The 17,697-nt window shown below is 33.4% G+C and overlaps 1 protein-coding gene across 1 annotated transcript in view; it reads right to left on the bottom strand.

Moving 5' to 3' along the window:
* Positions 1 to 6,117: 6,117 nt before the first annotated feature.
* The window catches only part of LOC126737157 (reversion-inducing cysteine-rich protein with Kazal motifs), a 64,956-nt gene continuing 53,376 nt past the window's right edge, over positions 6,118 to 17,697 (bottom strand). Inside the window, exons 4-18 of the mRNA XM_050441914.1 lie at positions 11,248 to 11,284; positions 10,217 to 10,436; positions 9,804 to 9,943; positions 9,596 to 9,729; positions 9,281 to 9,539; positions 8,576 to 8,825; positions 8,321 to 8,517; positions 8,064 to 8,206; positions 7,878 to 8,013; positions 7,597 to 7,813; positions 7,223 to 7,371; positions 7,015 to 7,166; positions 6,786 to 6,954; positions 6,496 to 6,730; positions 6,118 to 6,439 (exon numbers count right to left, since the gene is read on the bottom strand). Coding sequence (XP_050297871.1) covers positions 6,178 to 6,439; positions 6,496 to 6,730; positions 6,786 to 6,954; positions 7,015 to 7,166; positions 7,223 to 7,371; positions 7,597 to 7,813; positions 7,878 to 8,013; positions 8,064 to 8,206; positions 8,321 to 8,517; positions 8,576 to 8,825; positions 9,281 to 9,539; positions 9,596 to 9,729; positions 9,804 to 9,943; positions 10,217 to 10,436; positions 11,248 to 11,284 — 2,700 coding nt within the window. The 3' untranslated portion in view covers positions 6,118 to 6,177. The remainder of the gene's footprint in view (positions 6,440 to 6,495; positions 6,731 to 6,785; positions 6,955 to 7,014; positions 7,167 to 7,222; positions 7,372 to 7,596; positions 7,814 to 7,877; positions 8,014 to 8,063; positions 8,207 to 8,320; positions 8,518 to 8,575; positions 8,826 to 9,280; positions 9,540 to 9,595; positions 9,730 to 9,803; positions 9,944 to 10,216; positions 10,437 to 11,247; positions 11,285 to 17,697) is intronic.

The following is a 17,697-nucleotide window of genomic DNA, read 5'->3' on the forward strand; positions in this document are numbered from 1 at the left end:
ATTTAAGCTCATTTCTATGTTAAAATATTTTTCACTTATTTCTTTTAAGTATTTAAAGTTATTTTTCTAGTTAAGAGTAGTAGTAGTACGTTTTTCTTGGATTGTTTAAATAATTTTTGGCCCATGGCATCTTAAAGTCATTTTTAGTTTCTAAGTTTTTTAGTAATAGTCATCATAATCTTCATCGTGGTTTATTTCTTTTATGTATTTAAAGTAATTTTTTATAAGATTAAGCCTTGCGGAGTATTTTTTAATTTTATTCCTGGCACTTTTGTTTCAGAGTTGTCACAGAGTTACTTTTGTTTTTTTTGGATTTGTTTAGACACTTTTCAACTCCATTAACTTTTATTTACTTAGATACTTAAAATTAAGATCCATGTTATATTAGGCAGTTGACCCCTTGTTGATATTTGCAGTCGCTTCTTTTTAATTCTTTTCAGGTATTTGAGGTAATTTTTTATATATTCCAGCACTCTGGAGTAACTTAACGTATTTTGAGTTGTTGAGTTTGGTTAAGATATATTGATGATGTGTTTGCGGTGTTCGCTAAAAGCAAATGCAATATTGATAATTTTTATAAAAGCAACTCAATAACTATTTTCCATTTATTAAATTTACTTTGGAACAAGTAACCAAATTCCATTCCTAGACACAATTGTCATCAAAAATAATATTCAGTTAATATTTGATATTTATAGAAAAGAAACATTTACTTTTAGATTCATAACTAGAAACTTTAACTATTGTTTTCAAGATAAAATAGCTAGTATGCATTTCTTGGTAGATCGTTTGGTCTCATTTCCTTTAAGTAATAACAGATTTAATAAAGAAAAAGAGAAAAAACAAAATAATTGGTAGGTTCAATGGTTCTAACGATAGGATTATTAAGAAGCTGGTTAATGGACATAAGTTTAAAGTTAATCTTAAAAATTCTAAATAAGGACACTTTCGTTGCAGTACTAAATAATCCTATCCTATATAAGGTTTTTACAGGGTTTCTAAAGACTTCCCAAATAGCAATTTTTCGACGCGACAACGTTACATTGTTACGTTGTCTTAACCGTAGAGACGCCGAAGAACCTCGTTTGACACCAATTTGAAAGAGATTTTTTTGGTTGTCTCAACGTTATGCAGTGACTACCCGTTAACTTTCTAAAGAAGATGGCGATTTAACGGTAAGGCTGGAACGTGATCAAGTTGAGACTCCACCTCCTTTAAAAATACGGATCGCTTGACTTCAACTGCTTTGTAATTTATAGCTTTACATCTTGGAGCAGATTTTTTTTTGACTAGATCTGTTGTTGGTAACACTTCCGCGAAGGAATTATTCAAAGGGATTAATTTTTTACGCAATTCACTTAAAGGCCGGTAGTCATCTGAGTCATATTCCGAATCATCGACGGCAGAGGTCGTCTCCTGGTAATGTCTCTCAGTTACAAGACTTGGGGCAAATGCTTCAATGGGAAGAACATCCTTATCATAAGGGTATATCCCCGTAGCTCGAAAGCCGCTTGTAATATTTCCAATGGACATTGCTTTCTGCCATGTAGGTGTAAAAACTTCAGAGAATCTTTCCCTGTTTAAATCACGTGTAGCATATTTATCCCAGTACTTTAATAATTCATCGTCCCAATAAGCTTCAAATGCTCGAAATATAGCTTTGTTCATCGGCAGAAGCTCATGTATGGTGTTACTCGGCAGACAATATAAGTGAATGTCACGAGCTTCTGCTTTCTCAGCAATGCTAATCTCCAAATGGCATTTAGCCCCATCAAAAATTAAAATTACTGGCGGAGGCGGCATGTACTCATAACTGACTCAATAATAAATAATACATGACTCAATAGAATAGTCTAGCCACTTATCAAACGTTTCTATCGTTATGCTCCCTTTAGGAGTCATCATAACTTTTGAGCCAGTCGGTAAGCCATCTGAGTAGGTTGGCTTCATTCTCTTGTCCTTAAAAAGAATGACAGACGGTATGGCATGTCCGAGAGCATTAGCGCAAGCGACAATAATTGCGTTTTCGGTGTGTTCATGAGAAATGGAATGCACTCGTTTTGCTCCTTTGGCTGCTAGAACGTTTTGTTGGTGGTGAAGAGTCAAGCGACAACCCTTCTCGTCCATATTATAAATTTTTGGTTCTTTATTTTTTAACTGAGTTCACTCCAACCAATCTCCTAGTATTTTGAAATGATCTTCTACGATAAAACGATTTAATTTTTGGGCTCTTACTGGATTCATGAACTGAGATCGACGTTTTGATATTCTCGGATGATTTTTTAGAAAAGTCCTTATCCACTCCCTACCAGCGAGACGTTTTTCCTGATTGAAGCAATCCTTAATTTTCTTTTACTCAACATACCTGAACACAGACCTTCTTAATGCTTTTAGTGTAAGCGGAAAACCTTTATCAGCTAGCCGAATTATTTTATTCTTAAGATCAGTCTCTTCATTATCGATTAAAATTGTTTTTCTACCTAGTTTCTCTTCACGCTTTGTGATTTAATGTGGTTCCTAAGTGTTCTTCTGGGTATTCCACATTTTTGTTCCACCCAGCGCTGAGATTTTCCCTCGTTAATATAATTTAATGCCTCTCTTATCATCTTTTCATCCCAATTTTCCCTTATCCCTCTGCCTTTTTTACCCATCTTCTGTAAAAGAATAAATAAATCTAATGAATACGTGTATTCATGGCGGCAGAAAATAAAGCCCAAGCCTTTTTTCAATGCTTTGCAGAAAATAAGGTCCGGGCCTTATAACCTGTAGCACAATAAAATTTATTTTGAGGTTATGAAACAACAAACAAACCCAACATAAAATGGAACATCAGATACATAGATTATCGTGCATATATAATGAAAAATCTACGTATTATTAAAACAATTTAATTTGCTAACTTACCGGTCGAAATTCTTATAAAATATAGCACAGCGAAACGTGACACCATAGAACAAACCAAGAAGCTCATAATCATAGAACAGAATTACATTTCCGACCACAGTAATACCAAATATTATTAACAGATGGCGATATAAATATTTTAGGCGCTTTCCATCGGGCAAACCAGCGTTGGGCCTTAATATCTGGTGGGCCTTATTACCCCCGCTTACCTTACAAAAAATAAACCCAGTATTTTAAACTTTCAATATGTAAAATTTAATACAAACCTATTCACTGCTATCTTCCGCCACTTCCATTGATTCTACATAATCCATATCAACTTCAGGTAAGCAATAAAAAAAAACTTGCAATGGAAGCAAAAATGCCTTCAACTGCATTTTTGCCTCCATAGCAAGTTTTTTTTGAGTAAGTTGCAGAATATTTAAAGTCGTAATATCTCTTAGTTTTTGAAAGCAACAAAAATAATAAATCCCAATAATTCCAAGGAAAAAATGAATTATCAAAATAAAAATATATATTAAGTAAATTATGTTGAATTAAATATTTTTTCTTCCTCTTATTCTCTCTACCTTTGTTTTTCATCTTCTTCCTAAAACTCTTAACATGTCAAAAAGCTCCCTCTACAGCGAAAAATGCTCAACAGAGACGATCAGGCAATGTAATACCCATTCGCTAACGATGAGGTAACGTTGTTCTTACTGGGTTTTTGATTCGAAAAATTGTACACGCCTGCACGTCGTCGTTTTAAGTGTAAATTACTACTGCTACCATCTATAGTAAAAAATACGTTGTAAAAACAGCAAAGTTTTACAACAGTTGCGATACAGGTGCAATACGTCGAAGTTTGGTGGTCGAAAATAAACGACGTTGCAAAACCAACTAAATTTTGCAATGGAAACAACGTTGCAACTAGTGAAAATAAGAGTAATCTTAACTTAGGTGACTGCAAATTGTTACCTGCGTTAGCGGTATCAAAGTTCGGTCAATCTCTTAGGAAAGCCAAAAGATAAAATAAAAACCGCTGAAAAGTCTGGCATTAACTGTGACGAAATTAACTGTAACGATTGTGATAGGAAGTGCACAGGGCAAACGAGAAGATCAATTAATATCAGATTTAAAGAACATATAGAACTTATGTGAAATATGGACAGTTGAAAAGTCAAGTTTGGCTGAACATGTTTTAAGTACTGGTAACTTTGTACAAATAGATATCTTATAATTATTAAAACCAGTTATTAACAATCAAAAAATAGATGCATACAAGAGTTAAGCAATGTTGACAAATTAAAGAAACCATTTTAAACAGGGATAAAAGTCCAATTCCTTATATTCAATTGTATAGTTTATTTAGTGTTTAAGATTTGTTCAGCCATGCTTCATTGGTTTTTTCGCTTTCTTAAATACATCTTTTTAGTATATAACGCCACTTGTAAGTCCTAGTTTACATTAGTTTTAATCTTCTCCCGAAGATGCTAATATCGTAAGCGCAACACGTGTTGAGAATAAGAAAGAATTTTGCTTAGGGGTAAAACTGTTTTGTAATTTGTGTGTCACACCAAAGATTCCAACCATAGGACTGGCAGCTTTGTTGCCTTGCGAAATGTGTACAAGCAGACTATTAAAAAATGTAATGAGAGTGTGAAGAACAAACTTTTCAATTAGCTAAATGGATCAAGATCGTTCTTGTCGGTAGTAAAAGCAGTTAGTAAACGTTTTTTAACGAGGTAAAAAATACCACAATTGACTAGGGAAGATGAATCTATTGCAATGACCGCAAAGCCAGGCTTGCGGGGTGCCATAAACACATCAAAAAAGGGATTAAGAGGGGAAGAAGGGTTGAGTTTTTTTGGTATTGGTATGGTTTATATGCTGGTCCCACAAGTAAAACGGAAGTAGTGGTCTTTCCAAGTTATAATAATATCCAAATATCTGGGTAAGGCTCGTCACCGTGGCAGATCGCCCGGTATTGCAAAAGTAACGTTTGTGACCGTGTTACGCCCCACGACTATAAGCACAGCTTGGAGTGGACTAAACGAGAGAAGAAGACGGGAGACAAGCACAAACACTAAGAAAGAAAAACAGTAAGCCGAGGGTGAGAGACAAAGAGTAGAAAGAAGAAAAAGCAGTGATACTGCTTTCTCCTACCCAAAAATAGGGAAAGTTATGATTTTAGTCTGATGTCCAGTCTAGGTTTCCAGGATTTAGTTTCAACAGAATTATCGCATGCTATTATATATTGGCATTAACTATTGAGCAAGGATTGCCGAGAGTATCCTGTCTTGATAGTTTGATGACTAGGGAGGTGTAGAGATCTTCTTGCAGGGTGATCAAACTACCCGAGAGATGTTAGCACAAAAACAGCCTTATGCCGATTAGATCCCAAACCACCTACTTTTCACACTAATTTGCGTTTAAGTTTTTTTAAAGTTATTTCGCATATACTTTAGATATTTAGGGTTGATTTTCACTTTACTTCAGGCAGTTAAACATATTTTAAGCTTCTTCTTGACTTTTGCTGTAACTTCCCAGACAATTATTTGTTTCTTCCGTTAATTTAAAATAATTTTCGGTTTTCTGGAGTAACTCTTGATTTTATGCCAGGCATTTCTATTTATTTTAAACGTCTTCCTTATAGACCAGAGGCAAAATTTTTAAAAATCTTTTTTTGTTTATCTTAAACGGTTATTTAATACAGGTAATTAATAAATATTTTATTTTTTTAAATAATATTTATTTAATAAAAAACGATTTAAAATCTATGCTTTGTACATAATGTCTACACGTTATATAATAAAATATAAATAGTATATAGAAAAGAGTATAGAAGTCTTTTAAAAATAAAATAAATATTAATTAAATGTTTTCAAGATATTAAATATTTACAATTAAAAAAATATTTACAGCATAAAATTACGTACGAAATAACAATATATTTTTGGTAACCAATACATATATAATTACAGACTGAGAATCTATAAAAAATGTAGCAAAAGAAATATAGATAATTAATTATTAAATATTTGGTTTTAAATATATGTATAATAAAAAGCCTTTTAAATATTATATTCTTTGGTAAATTAAATATAATGCACTAAACAATATACTAACATATACAGTGAAACTAGTATAACTTATTGTCATCTTAGGCTTTACTACAATTATTATAACTGCAGAATAAGAACATTTTAAAACAAAAAACAACACAATTTCAAATTACTTCTAAAACTATAATATCACAGATAAAACGCAACTCTTTTAAAATCATTCAAAAAGTCACAAGAAAAACACAATAACAAGATTAAAAATAAAAACTTTGGAAGATAAAGAAAATGAGTTAGAAAATGAAAACGAGTGAGGAAAGGAGAAAGAGTTCGATTGGCCACCGCTGGTGGTGACGTCAGTGTGTACGGAGGTAGCTACTGTAAGAGAACTCAGACTTAGCTCGCTAGCTATTCTTGGACTTTTGCTGTTCACCAGGCTGCCTAACTTTTCTGCTTCTCTTACGCAAGCTTCTAACTGAAGTGAAGACGGAGATCTACAATCAAATAGCAAAAATCTATAAATGTATGCCAATTAATCGTATTTTATTACCTCTCGGTAGATTGCACTACAACAAACACATCAGACTCCACAGTGACGTAGCCTCTTATTGTACATTGTGCCACTTGTATCTGTCTATCTAATCCCTTAAGAAAAGACCTTAAATTAACTGCTTCGGTAGATTTGTTTTGTAGAGCATAAAGAGCTCGATCAATTTGTTTTCGACTGTAGAGCAACCGTAGAGCGCCTCCACATAGGGGGCAGCAGGCACCAGGTGGTGTGAGTCCTGTGTACGAAAATCAAACTGATTTAAGATCTTATATCCTATTTAATAACCTTACCCAAGCAATTGTCATCAGGAAGGTGAGGACATTTTACATTGGGACACTGTTTAGATTTCGTCTTTGTCATCAAACCTATTGAGAGACAAGGCCCATCATAGTCCACTGATATCATGTCAGCATGAGCTGCACATTCTGAGCTGTAAGTCCTTCCATTGATACCACATACCTGTGATAATAATAATAATAATAGCATGCATATTATATTAGCTTGCTACAAGATACTTACATGTCCTCTAGATCTGCAATTCTTCAGACAAGGTCCCCGATATGCCAATTTAGCATTATGATGAGCCAGGAGGCAGGAGTTGTAATATTCTTGATTATCTTCATCGCAAACTGGATCGTTTGGTAAGCTGTCACACTCTGCCGAGCCATTTACTTAAAAGATTTATCAGATTAGCGAAAAAATGGCATGGTATGGTATGGTCACTTACTGCATTCATATTGCTTGCAAGATTTATCCATCAATGACAGGCATATCTGTAGTTTTGGAACGCATTTTTGTCCAATTGGACAAATGTTCGTTTTGCATGGGTTTGGACAGGGCGGGCGATCAATGTCTGCATCATTTAAGCCAGCACATCTGAAAAAATCAGTTCATTACTTCTATTACTTATTACTTCCTTATCTTTGAACTGTGTTTCTCCGATGAATGATCAAGTATCTGCCTTACTCAGCAACAAAAGAAAGTTTTTAATTTAATTTTTGCTTGTAACAATAAAACTTTGATAGAAAATGTAAATACTGTAAGGCTCTACCTTTAACACTAAGGGAGAATTCAACTAAAATGGGATGTCAGTATACATACTTTGCCAAACAAGCTGACGGATAAGTAATTCCATTTCTTCCACAAACGGGCATATAGTGAGGAGGGCAATTGCAAGGCAAAGTGGTATAAGCAGTATTTCGTCCACCTACAGCGCTATTTTCACATTGTTTCTTAGTGCAAATGAGTTCTCCGGCAAAGCAACTGCAAGTATTGCAGTCAATGTTGAAAGTTGAACCGTGCAGCTGTTGCTGATTACCTAAAAAAAATAAACAGGTTCAGCAAGATAAATTTTTAAAATCAATCTTAATAGAGATTCTTACCAAGTAGACAAGAGGTTAAAGAAACGTGAAGCAACGGTTGGCACTCTTCGATACGATGCTTATTACATTTGCAAATTTTTAAGGATCCTTTTGGATTGTTTGGGATGGGTATCCGCACGTAGGTGCCATCAGGAACCTAACGAGCAAAGCAAGGTATAAAGAAACCAGGATTTTACTGCTACTTACCATATATTGAGACACTTCTCCCAGTTTGCATCCTGGTTGACAAATATAAGATTTACAGTCCAGTCCTTGGGAACATCCCTTATTTATTAGGCAGACTTCATTCGGTTCGCAAGGATTTGCTTTGCATGGGCTTGAAACCTGACCTGAGGTTAGTGGAAATATAAAAAAAACTTGACGACAAATTCACAGTTTTTTTAAGTTGCTGATGCGTTTAGGTTTGAATTTTGTAAATATTAGCTTCTAAGAAATTATGTTACCTGTTATTCTTGGATAATTATTATTGGAGGGCCTCAAATAGTCATCCACTCTAACACAAGAACTATTTGGATCTTCTGGACTTAGAGTTTCACAAATCCTTTCTGCAGAATAAATCGGGGACAATTTACTCCAGTCTGCGCATTGCTGCAGAATTTCTAGACAAACGTCTCTACAAATCTGATTGGCATGAGCATGCCTAAAAAATATTTTATTCTCATATTTATATTAATAATCAATAGTGCAAATATCGTTACCTAGAGCAAGGTTTAATCTGTAAAGTACATGCCACAGCCTTCCAGATATTCGAACATTTTTCGCCGGGCTTCAGTGGTAAAGTCAATAATCCAGGCATTGTGATATTGTTTTGATTTTGCCATACGGTAACTTCACTCCTAGCTGCTTCATCTGCTTGTGAAGTGCATGATCGAAATAGTTCGGTGGGGCGGTTATTGAAGTTCGTACAGAATGACAGTCCATCGCAGCCAAGTTCACAAGGCTCATCCACTAAAAAAAAAATATATCAGTAATGGCATTAGCACTATTAACTATTAGCACTATTTAAACATTAGCACTATTTAAAATTATGTCTGCTCACTAGCACCAAAATTCTTCATTCCCCTCCTAAAATGAACGAGGAACAAGAAATGGGAGTGTAAACATAATACTACAAAAAGGAACGACTTCGTGTATGACGAGAATTTTTGGCGTATTTTGGCGTATAATTCACTTATGTTGTAATATTGTGTGTCGCGAGTAAGTGTCGCGAGAATACCATCCGGTAACGGGAATGACGGGCAGCATAAGTAGAAGAAAGGAATCGGCAAACTATGTAACGTTTATTTTTTCCCTTTTACTCACATTTTATATCACATATATTTATTGATTCTCCATAATTATTGCTCTCATCCCCACACCATATAACATGAAAAAAAAGGAACTGAAATTTCAAATAACTTTACCTTCATCGATGCAATTTCTTAAAGTCTCTTCGTAGATGCTACTAAGACACTTTAAATGAAAATCATCCCAAGACGTAGACCACGATTTGGTGAAAGTTCTAGAACACAGTCGAGAACATTGAGTTGAATTGGCCCGTTGGCAGCAGTGCCATTTGGCACTGTCCATGCCAACCCGTTCGATTCTCGAGATTTCCATTGAGGTGGCACTTAAGTTCGGTTCGTCCGATGGTGGGGACATAAAGCACTGCCAAAATCTTTCCTAACAAGACAAAATCATAGGTTTTAAAGCCTTTATGGTTAAAAAGTCTAGTTTACCTGCGGTAAAGGTAAACCGCAGTCCCCAAGCTCCAATCCGTCAATCATCTCTTGAAATGTCGTTTTTTCTGATAACACTTCTTTGCATGTTTCTCTACATTTGATATTGTTTGAGATATCACAGCAGTGCATATCTAAATTGGCAAGATAATTAAAGTTTTATGAGGTATAGATTTTAGGTACTGCTGTCATCAAACACTCTACTTACGTTTATGGGTATTTTTGACAGGGGTCACCTTGATAAGGTCCTTGACACATTCGATTACTCTGGGACTGGTTTGCTCACATTCTTCTTTCAGCTTTTGCCTTTGGTATTTATTTGGAGTTAGTTGGCTATGAAATATATCACTGAAAAACAGGTATTGGAAGTTAGTAACAGAATTAAAGGTCAAAATTAAATTATTACAGTACCCCAGAGAAGTTCTGCTCTAAGCGGCTGTAATAATAAATAGTCCTTAAACTTTGTTTTTTTTTGTACACAAAAAAAACTGATTTTGGTTCTGAGCAGTTAAGTTTTACATAGATTTCTATGTGAAACTAATGTTGCCTTGAAGCATACTTCTGCTTATTAAACAAAAATCTTAATAATTGTGAGTCAAAAACCACTTAAAACGTAATTACCTGCAAGCTTCAGCACACTCGTCACTTCTAGCAGCACTGCAACAGTCCTCCCCAGTTTGTTGCTTATCAATGCAAGTGAAAAATGGTATTTCGTCGCTTTGTCTACAGCTACGGCTCAGATCTTCTGCAGATGTAGCAGTAACGCATGCCCTTCTACAGTTTTCGCTGTAGGGTAGTTGACAGCAGGCTCGGCCAGGCCATGAGTCCCCCCTTGAGATATCTATACGGGGAATATAGTGATTTAGATTTTAAAAACGTTTGAAGGTAAGATTAACATTCAAAGTGATGATAATGAAGTTCGAAACGGTAAATGGTAAATACTTCGCGAAAAGAAGCAAAAAGAAATTGAAACAAGTGCATTTTACAGGGTCTAATGAGACGGAAAAAAAAACTATAAGGCGTCTTTTAATTGGTTGAATTCTTCGTTATTGGGCTTCTTTGCTTTTCGCTGACTTTCTTGATCTGGCGATTAACCACCTCCGACGCAAAGTTAAGATTATCGAAGTGGTTATAAAATACATAAACTTTCGATGAAAATCAACAAATTTTCCATATGACCTTTTGCTGTAATTGATATTCAAACTACACATGGAAAAAATCGAATAACTTTAAAAGAAGTAAATAATAAACGGTGACAAATCAAGAATACCAAACGAGGGGCGGTCATGTTCGATATGGCGGACATGTCGCCTGATGGCCATTGTGTTGCCTTAATTTAAATTTTAAATCGCATTTGAAAACAAATAATTCACAGTTGCGTACCGAGCGTGTGTGTTCGTTATGATTAAGTTTTATTTTAGGTTAGATTTATGATGTTTTATGATTTACTGTAAGCACTTTCATAAGATTTTAACTGCAACCTTGACATAAGGAAAATATTACTTGAAAGTGTGTTTTTTAGCATTATTTTGATTATTATCTTTTCTTATGCCAATATTTCTTTTTGCTACTAATGATAATGAAGTTATTTTAAATAAAAAAAATACGGTAACAGTTTGTGTTTAGTTTAATTTTATACTGGATGCACTTACCATTAATAGTGGCGTTAAGGCACTCCCAAAAGGCAATCTAAGTAAAAAAAATAGTAAATAAGTGTAAAGACAATTTTTAAGAAATAAGATATAAATTATAAAAAAGATAAAATATAAAAAATTAAAGTAAGCTTTCCTAGTTTATTGCTTTATTATATTATATAGAATGTTTTAACAATTTTTAGTATAATTTGGATCAGGGTTTTAAAATATAAATTTACAATCTAAGTATATTTAATTCATGCATATTAATCACTGGATATTCTTGGAATAGTTCGGTAATTCGATAAAATAATCTATTCACGTACTTTGATATACAGTGGGTGTCAGCCAAATGGAATAAACGTCATAAGAAATAAATAGAGGTATTTTCGAGAAAATATTCATGACATGTCGATAAGTACTTTTACTTGTTTATTTCTTTAAAAAAAAATTCAGGGCGTGTTATGTAGCTCTGGCCAATATCAACTTTCTTATTTTAAATGCGACACCCTGTATATTACTCAATTTTTGGATTCTTTAAAATATTCTCGATATGACATGTACAATGTCCTATACTAATTTTTAACTGTTTCGAAGAGTAGACAGGTGTTTTCCTATTTATTGCAAAAATTCGTTACAACACACTTAATACTTATTTCCCACTTTAGTTTTGATAATGGAATAGTAAGCACAAACCATTTTAACATACCTTCATACTGATATGAGATAAATTAAAATGTGTTCTTCACTTTGGTTTAAGATGGACAATTATTAGTGGCAGCATGGAGAGGAAATTATTGTCTGTCAGCAATAGCTATTAGTGTCATATTTCACTAACTGCTTATCAGAATAAACGCACAACATACTACAGATGATTGGTTATGGAGATAACACATGGACATAAATGCAAGTTGCTCGCTTATTCCATGAAAAATTTTCCAATTTTACTCCCAAGAAACGATTAGTAAAATAAAAAAAAAATTCAGGGCGTGTTATGTAGCTCTGGCCAATATCAACTTTCTTATTTTAAATGCGACACCCTGTATATTACTCAATTTTTGGATTCTTTAAAATATTCTCGATATGACATGTACAATGTCCTATACTAATTTTTAACTGTTTCGAAGAGTAGACAGGTGTTTTCCTATTTATTGCAAAAATTCGTTACAACACACTTAATACTTATTTCCCACTTTAGTTTTGATAATGGAATAGTAAGCACAAACCATTTTAACATACCTTCATACTGATATGAGATAAATTAAAATGTGTTCTTCACTTTGGTTTAAGATGGACAATTATTAGTGGCAGCATGGAGAGGAAATTATTGTCTGTCAGCAATAGCTATTAGTGTCATATTTCACTAACTGCTTATCAGAATAAACGCACAACATACTACAGATGATTGGTTATGGAGATAACACATGGACATAAATGCAAGTTGCTCGCTTATTCCATGAAAAATTTTCCAATTTTACTCCCAAGAAACGATTAGTAAAATAAAAAAGCAGTTTGGCGAGATTGGAAATATTGGGCATATTAAAAAAGCAGCTGCAAATGTGATAAGGGGTGATACCAAATTGAATATTATGCTCAAGTTTGAGAAAAATCCACAAACTTCTGGTCAAAAAGCAGTGCCAATGTTCGATGTTATCCGTTCATCGATTATTCGTACATTGAAAGAAAATAAAAGGTATCCCTATAAATTGATGCCAACCAGGAACTCATCGAAAACGATTTTAATAGGAGAACGGATTATTATGAACAAATTATGGCAAAGTTAGGTAACAATGAGATCCAATCAGAGCACGTTTTTTTCTGACGAGTGCACTTTTACACTTCTAATCTGTAATCTGCGATTACAGATTTAAAGAAAATCATCAATGGACGAGAAAACAACATAGCCAAAACCCTGAAAAGGTCAATGGTTGGGCAGGAATTATTGGAGATTATATAATAGGTTCATTGTTAATCCATGGCAATTTGAATGGTGATAATTATTTAACACTGCTCCAAAATAATCTCGTGTCAACTTTGACAAACTTATATCCTAATCCAGCGAACCCACAAGGTCCAGCTAATATGGTTACAGCAATATGAAGCACGACCCCATTACCAAATTATTGTTCGGCAGTACCTCAAGCCAATATTTTCCAATCGGTGATAGGGAGACGAGAACCGATGGAATGGCCAGCACGATCCCCTAATCTGGCATCATTAGACTTCTTTTTATGGGGATACGTCAAAAATATTATCTATAAACCTAAACTTCTCGACTTAGTTGACTTAAAAAGATGAATAGTTGCGATTAGGGGGTTGGGTCACACTTGAGATGTTGAGTAATGTTTGAAAAAAATTCTATTTAAGATTAGGATGTTGCCAGAACGTTTCTGGTGAGCATATTGGACATCCCCTACAATGACGTTAATTTTTGTTGTTGTTTAATTAAAAGATAAACAGTATTAAATATCTTTGTATATCTTGAGTGTGTTGTAACGAATTTATATAACCGAATTTTCGTTATCGCATTTAAAATAAAAAAGTTGTTATTAGCACTATTATATGACACACTCTATATATTTTTTGTTGAAAAAATAGGCAGGTAAAAATACTAATCAACGTGTCTGAGCGCTTTTCTTGAAAATGTCACTGTATCTGAAAAATCACATAATAATCTTATTTTCATCAAACTATAAATATATCACAAAGTTTTAGGATAATTTATTATATTTTTTTTTAATTTATTTTTTTAAATATTGGTATTTACTTAATAATTTACGAAATAAAAAATACTGTAAGTTTTTGTTTTCGCATTATTCTTTATTTATGAATCAGTGGTACAAACCATTTTATCCCTAAAACATATCTTCACTCATTACTTCACCATCTCAGATAATAAAAACTCGCAATAAAGCTAAGAAAACAAACAACTAGTATTACAACCTAATAGCGCTCATTAATAATAAACATATGACAGGCATATATCAATCAACTTTTTTTAAATGGTGCTTGTCTTAAAAATATTAGTCTCAGGAAGATCATGAAGTTGTAATGTACCAGTGGAAAATCCTATGCAGGTATTCCTGGTTACTCATCAAGAAAAGCAACGAGTCAGAAAACTTTTTATGCAATCTGCAGTGCAGGAGATGAGTTCCACTATAAGAATATTGAATAAAGTTCCACCGTGAGAACCATAAGGTGCTCATGAGGAAATCTAGGCTCAAGTTTTCTCATTTATTATATAGTTAAGTATGATCGACCCAATCGAAGCCTTAACTGTAAAATCTAAACCTCTCCATGCTGTCATTAATAAATCTTGTATTTTCATATTTCATTGTATTAAAGCATTTTCATTTACTTCAAATTTTAATGTATTGAAGCCCAGTTGAGATGCAGCCAGTGATTTAGTAGAATAAAGTAAATCAGACAAGTGATTCTACTATTACACAAGTCTAGTTAATTAGTAGAGTTACCCTCATTCAGGCGAGTTAGCACAACCGTTTACACGTGGCTGATATTCTAAAGCATGTTGAGAATGCGTAGTTTAGTATGTTATTAAGGTAGTGAAATAAAAAACGACAATGAACTATTTCGTTTTGGCCAAAACCTTCTATGGTCATCACTTTTTTAATTTGTAAATGTTGTTTTTGTCTAATTCAAAAGATACCACTTCTGCGTCCCAAAGGCATTCAGGCTTGAGATGTTCTTCAAGAAATTGAATAGTCGTATCTTGACCACTTAGCGAATATTACAATAATGATCTATATTATTATTTTGGTATTATTCTTGAAATACTACGCCACACACTACACCAAAACTTGCCTTATCAGACTGTATCCAGACGTGTTTAGTTAAAGCACTAGCTGGTCTTCTTTAAGGGCTGTAAACAGAACTATAGAATAAGTTTTTATTTACAAAACTCTACCGCTGATTCGACCTAGGTTCAACGAAACCTGGCAAGAAAATCCTAATATTGTTTGCTTTATAATTATAATCTATTGGGAGAATGAGAAGAAAAATGTCACAAAATTGTTGCAATCAAGCAATTGAAACACATTCAAATATTATTTTTTCATATAATCCGAAATAACTTGATAATAAAAGAGTTTAATAAACTCTGCTTAATGAAAAATGTTTTTTTTTTAAGAATCTGTACTTATAACATGTGTTCAATAGTGCCTGATAAAGGAAGAAACTTAAAATGACCTTAAATGCTTGGAATAAAATTGCAAATTAGTCCAAAATTATGTAACATAGTCATCCTTAATTTTAAATACCTGCAAAAAAAATTATTAGAAAGGATTCTTTCTTGGAACTACTGGATTTATTACTTTAAGGAGGTGATCATAATTGGCTGGTCGTGGACATCCATTCTCTTGGAGTTCTATCTGTCTGCTATCTCTCTTTGTTGAATGATAAGTAGATAGAATGATAAGTAAATATGCGAACTTCCTTCCAGATCGCCGGAAATGCATTTTGTCATTTATTGTGTCAGGGTCTAACGTACCAGTTATTTGTATTTAACTTGTGTTCGTTCTGCCGACCTAAGGCGGTAGACGAATATATGTTCAGCCGTATCAGTGCTGCCACAATAAGAGTATTGCCTATTTGACTTAAGTTAGTAGTTGCATCTCTTTTACCGTATTTCCTTTCTACCCTTGGTCTTACGTTGGGCATTAGGCTTTTGGTTCAACCTGTTGTACCATAGTCGTGATTTTTCTAGCCATTGATGGGACATAAGTTCTTCATCAGCTACATTTATGACCTCTTTTCCCTCTCTCTCTCTATTTGAGCCCCTTTGTCTTGCTAGCAAGTGTATTGGAGGCGTTCTTGCTACTACCACCAGTACCTTTCTTGGTGTTGTCTTATACACGCAAATTTTTCCAATTGTAGTTCTTCTTTGTATACTAATGAGGGCTTTTCTGCGGGTCTCTTCGAGGCCAGTATTTTCGACATTTTTCGCGTGCTCCATACGTTTTTGGCATTAAGCGACTTAAGTTGTTTAGGGGCTGTTTTAGCTTATTTGCTATTTTAGCACTGACTTTAATATGGTTTGCAAAGGTGATTGTGACTCTAAATGACATATTCAGTGACTTACATTTACAGTCACAGAAATGGTCTTGGTTCTACAAATAGGTGGAAAAATCGATAAATTAGTTCGATGAATATATCGGTAGGGTGGATTGGACCTACAGCACCCAGATTTTTGAATTTATTACATACTAAATAAATAAATACGAATTTTTCTAATAGTGCCCATAGAAGCCAAGATATCGACCTCCAAAGTTTAAAATTTATCATTTTTCGGGTATCCGTGTCGAATTTTTTCACTGAAAATTGATTTTTGTCGAATTTGAACTTACCACACCAGCGGTTTATTCCCGTCACCTACATCACGAAAACACTGGGTTATAATGGGATTCGAGCAGAACTAAGTGAATTAGAGCACTTTGAAAATTCAGAAAAAAAAGTCAATTTCTCACGATTTTTTTGAGCCCAAAAATGGGCATTTAAAAAGGGAGATTTCGGCTAATAAGAGAGCTACGACCTTGCAGATAGTCTCGTTGGATTCAGAAGGACAAAACTAAGAAAAAACCGTTACAAGTAATTGTTGATTATTAATTTAAATATTAAAAATACAATTTACAAGAAATCAATGAAAACTAATATTACATGATTTTTTTCAAAATATTCTTTTTAAAATAGGCTCATATCAGATTAATATTGATTTATTTTAAAAAAGGTATAGTAAATATATAGAATCATCGAACCAAAATCAATGAGTAACTTATTATTCGGATAAGTTATATAGGCCTAAAATTGGTTATATGATTGTTCTAGTGACAATAAACAACCGGCGAGAAAGCAACTAAAATGAATGAAAACTTTGTTGTGAGTCACATTTAAAATTATTGATTAATTATCATAGTGATAATAATGGACCAGCAACTCAAAATCCATATGCAGATATTCACTTATCAGTCAATTAATTTGTTAATTATCACTATGATTTAAGAAGATCATCATTTTAAAATAAATGAAAGTGTTAAGGTGCTGATATTCTTGTCAAATTAAAATATACTTATTATAATTAAGTATTGATTTTATAATTAAGTATAGATTAAGTTTTAATTTTTATAATTAAGTATTGATTTTTGAAGTGAATTTAAAGGGCCATAGATATTAAATTAATTTTAAGCAAGTTTTCTTGCACTAAATTGCTTGATTGATCAAATAGCTTTATAAATTCTAAATTTAAAGAATCAACCTATCCACCCCTCTTCAACACATTGTTACAATCTGAGATGAGGAATGGTAGAAAGAATGCTACAATAAGGAAATTTAAAATATTGTTTAAGCATTATTTATTTATTCCAGGCATTCGAAATTATGCTCAATCAATTTAATACTAGTAAAGAGAACCTTGAGGTCTTCTATTTCTCAGAAATAAGACAATTTCTGGATATA

This window comes from Anthonomus grandis, chromosome 6, assembly GCF_022605725.1.
Source record: "Anthonomus grandis grandis chromosome 6, icAntGran1.3, whole genome shotgun sequence".
NCBI lineage: Eukaryota > Metazoa > Arthropoda > Insecta > Coleoptera > Curculionidae > Anthonomus > Anthonomus grandis.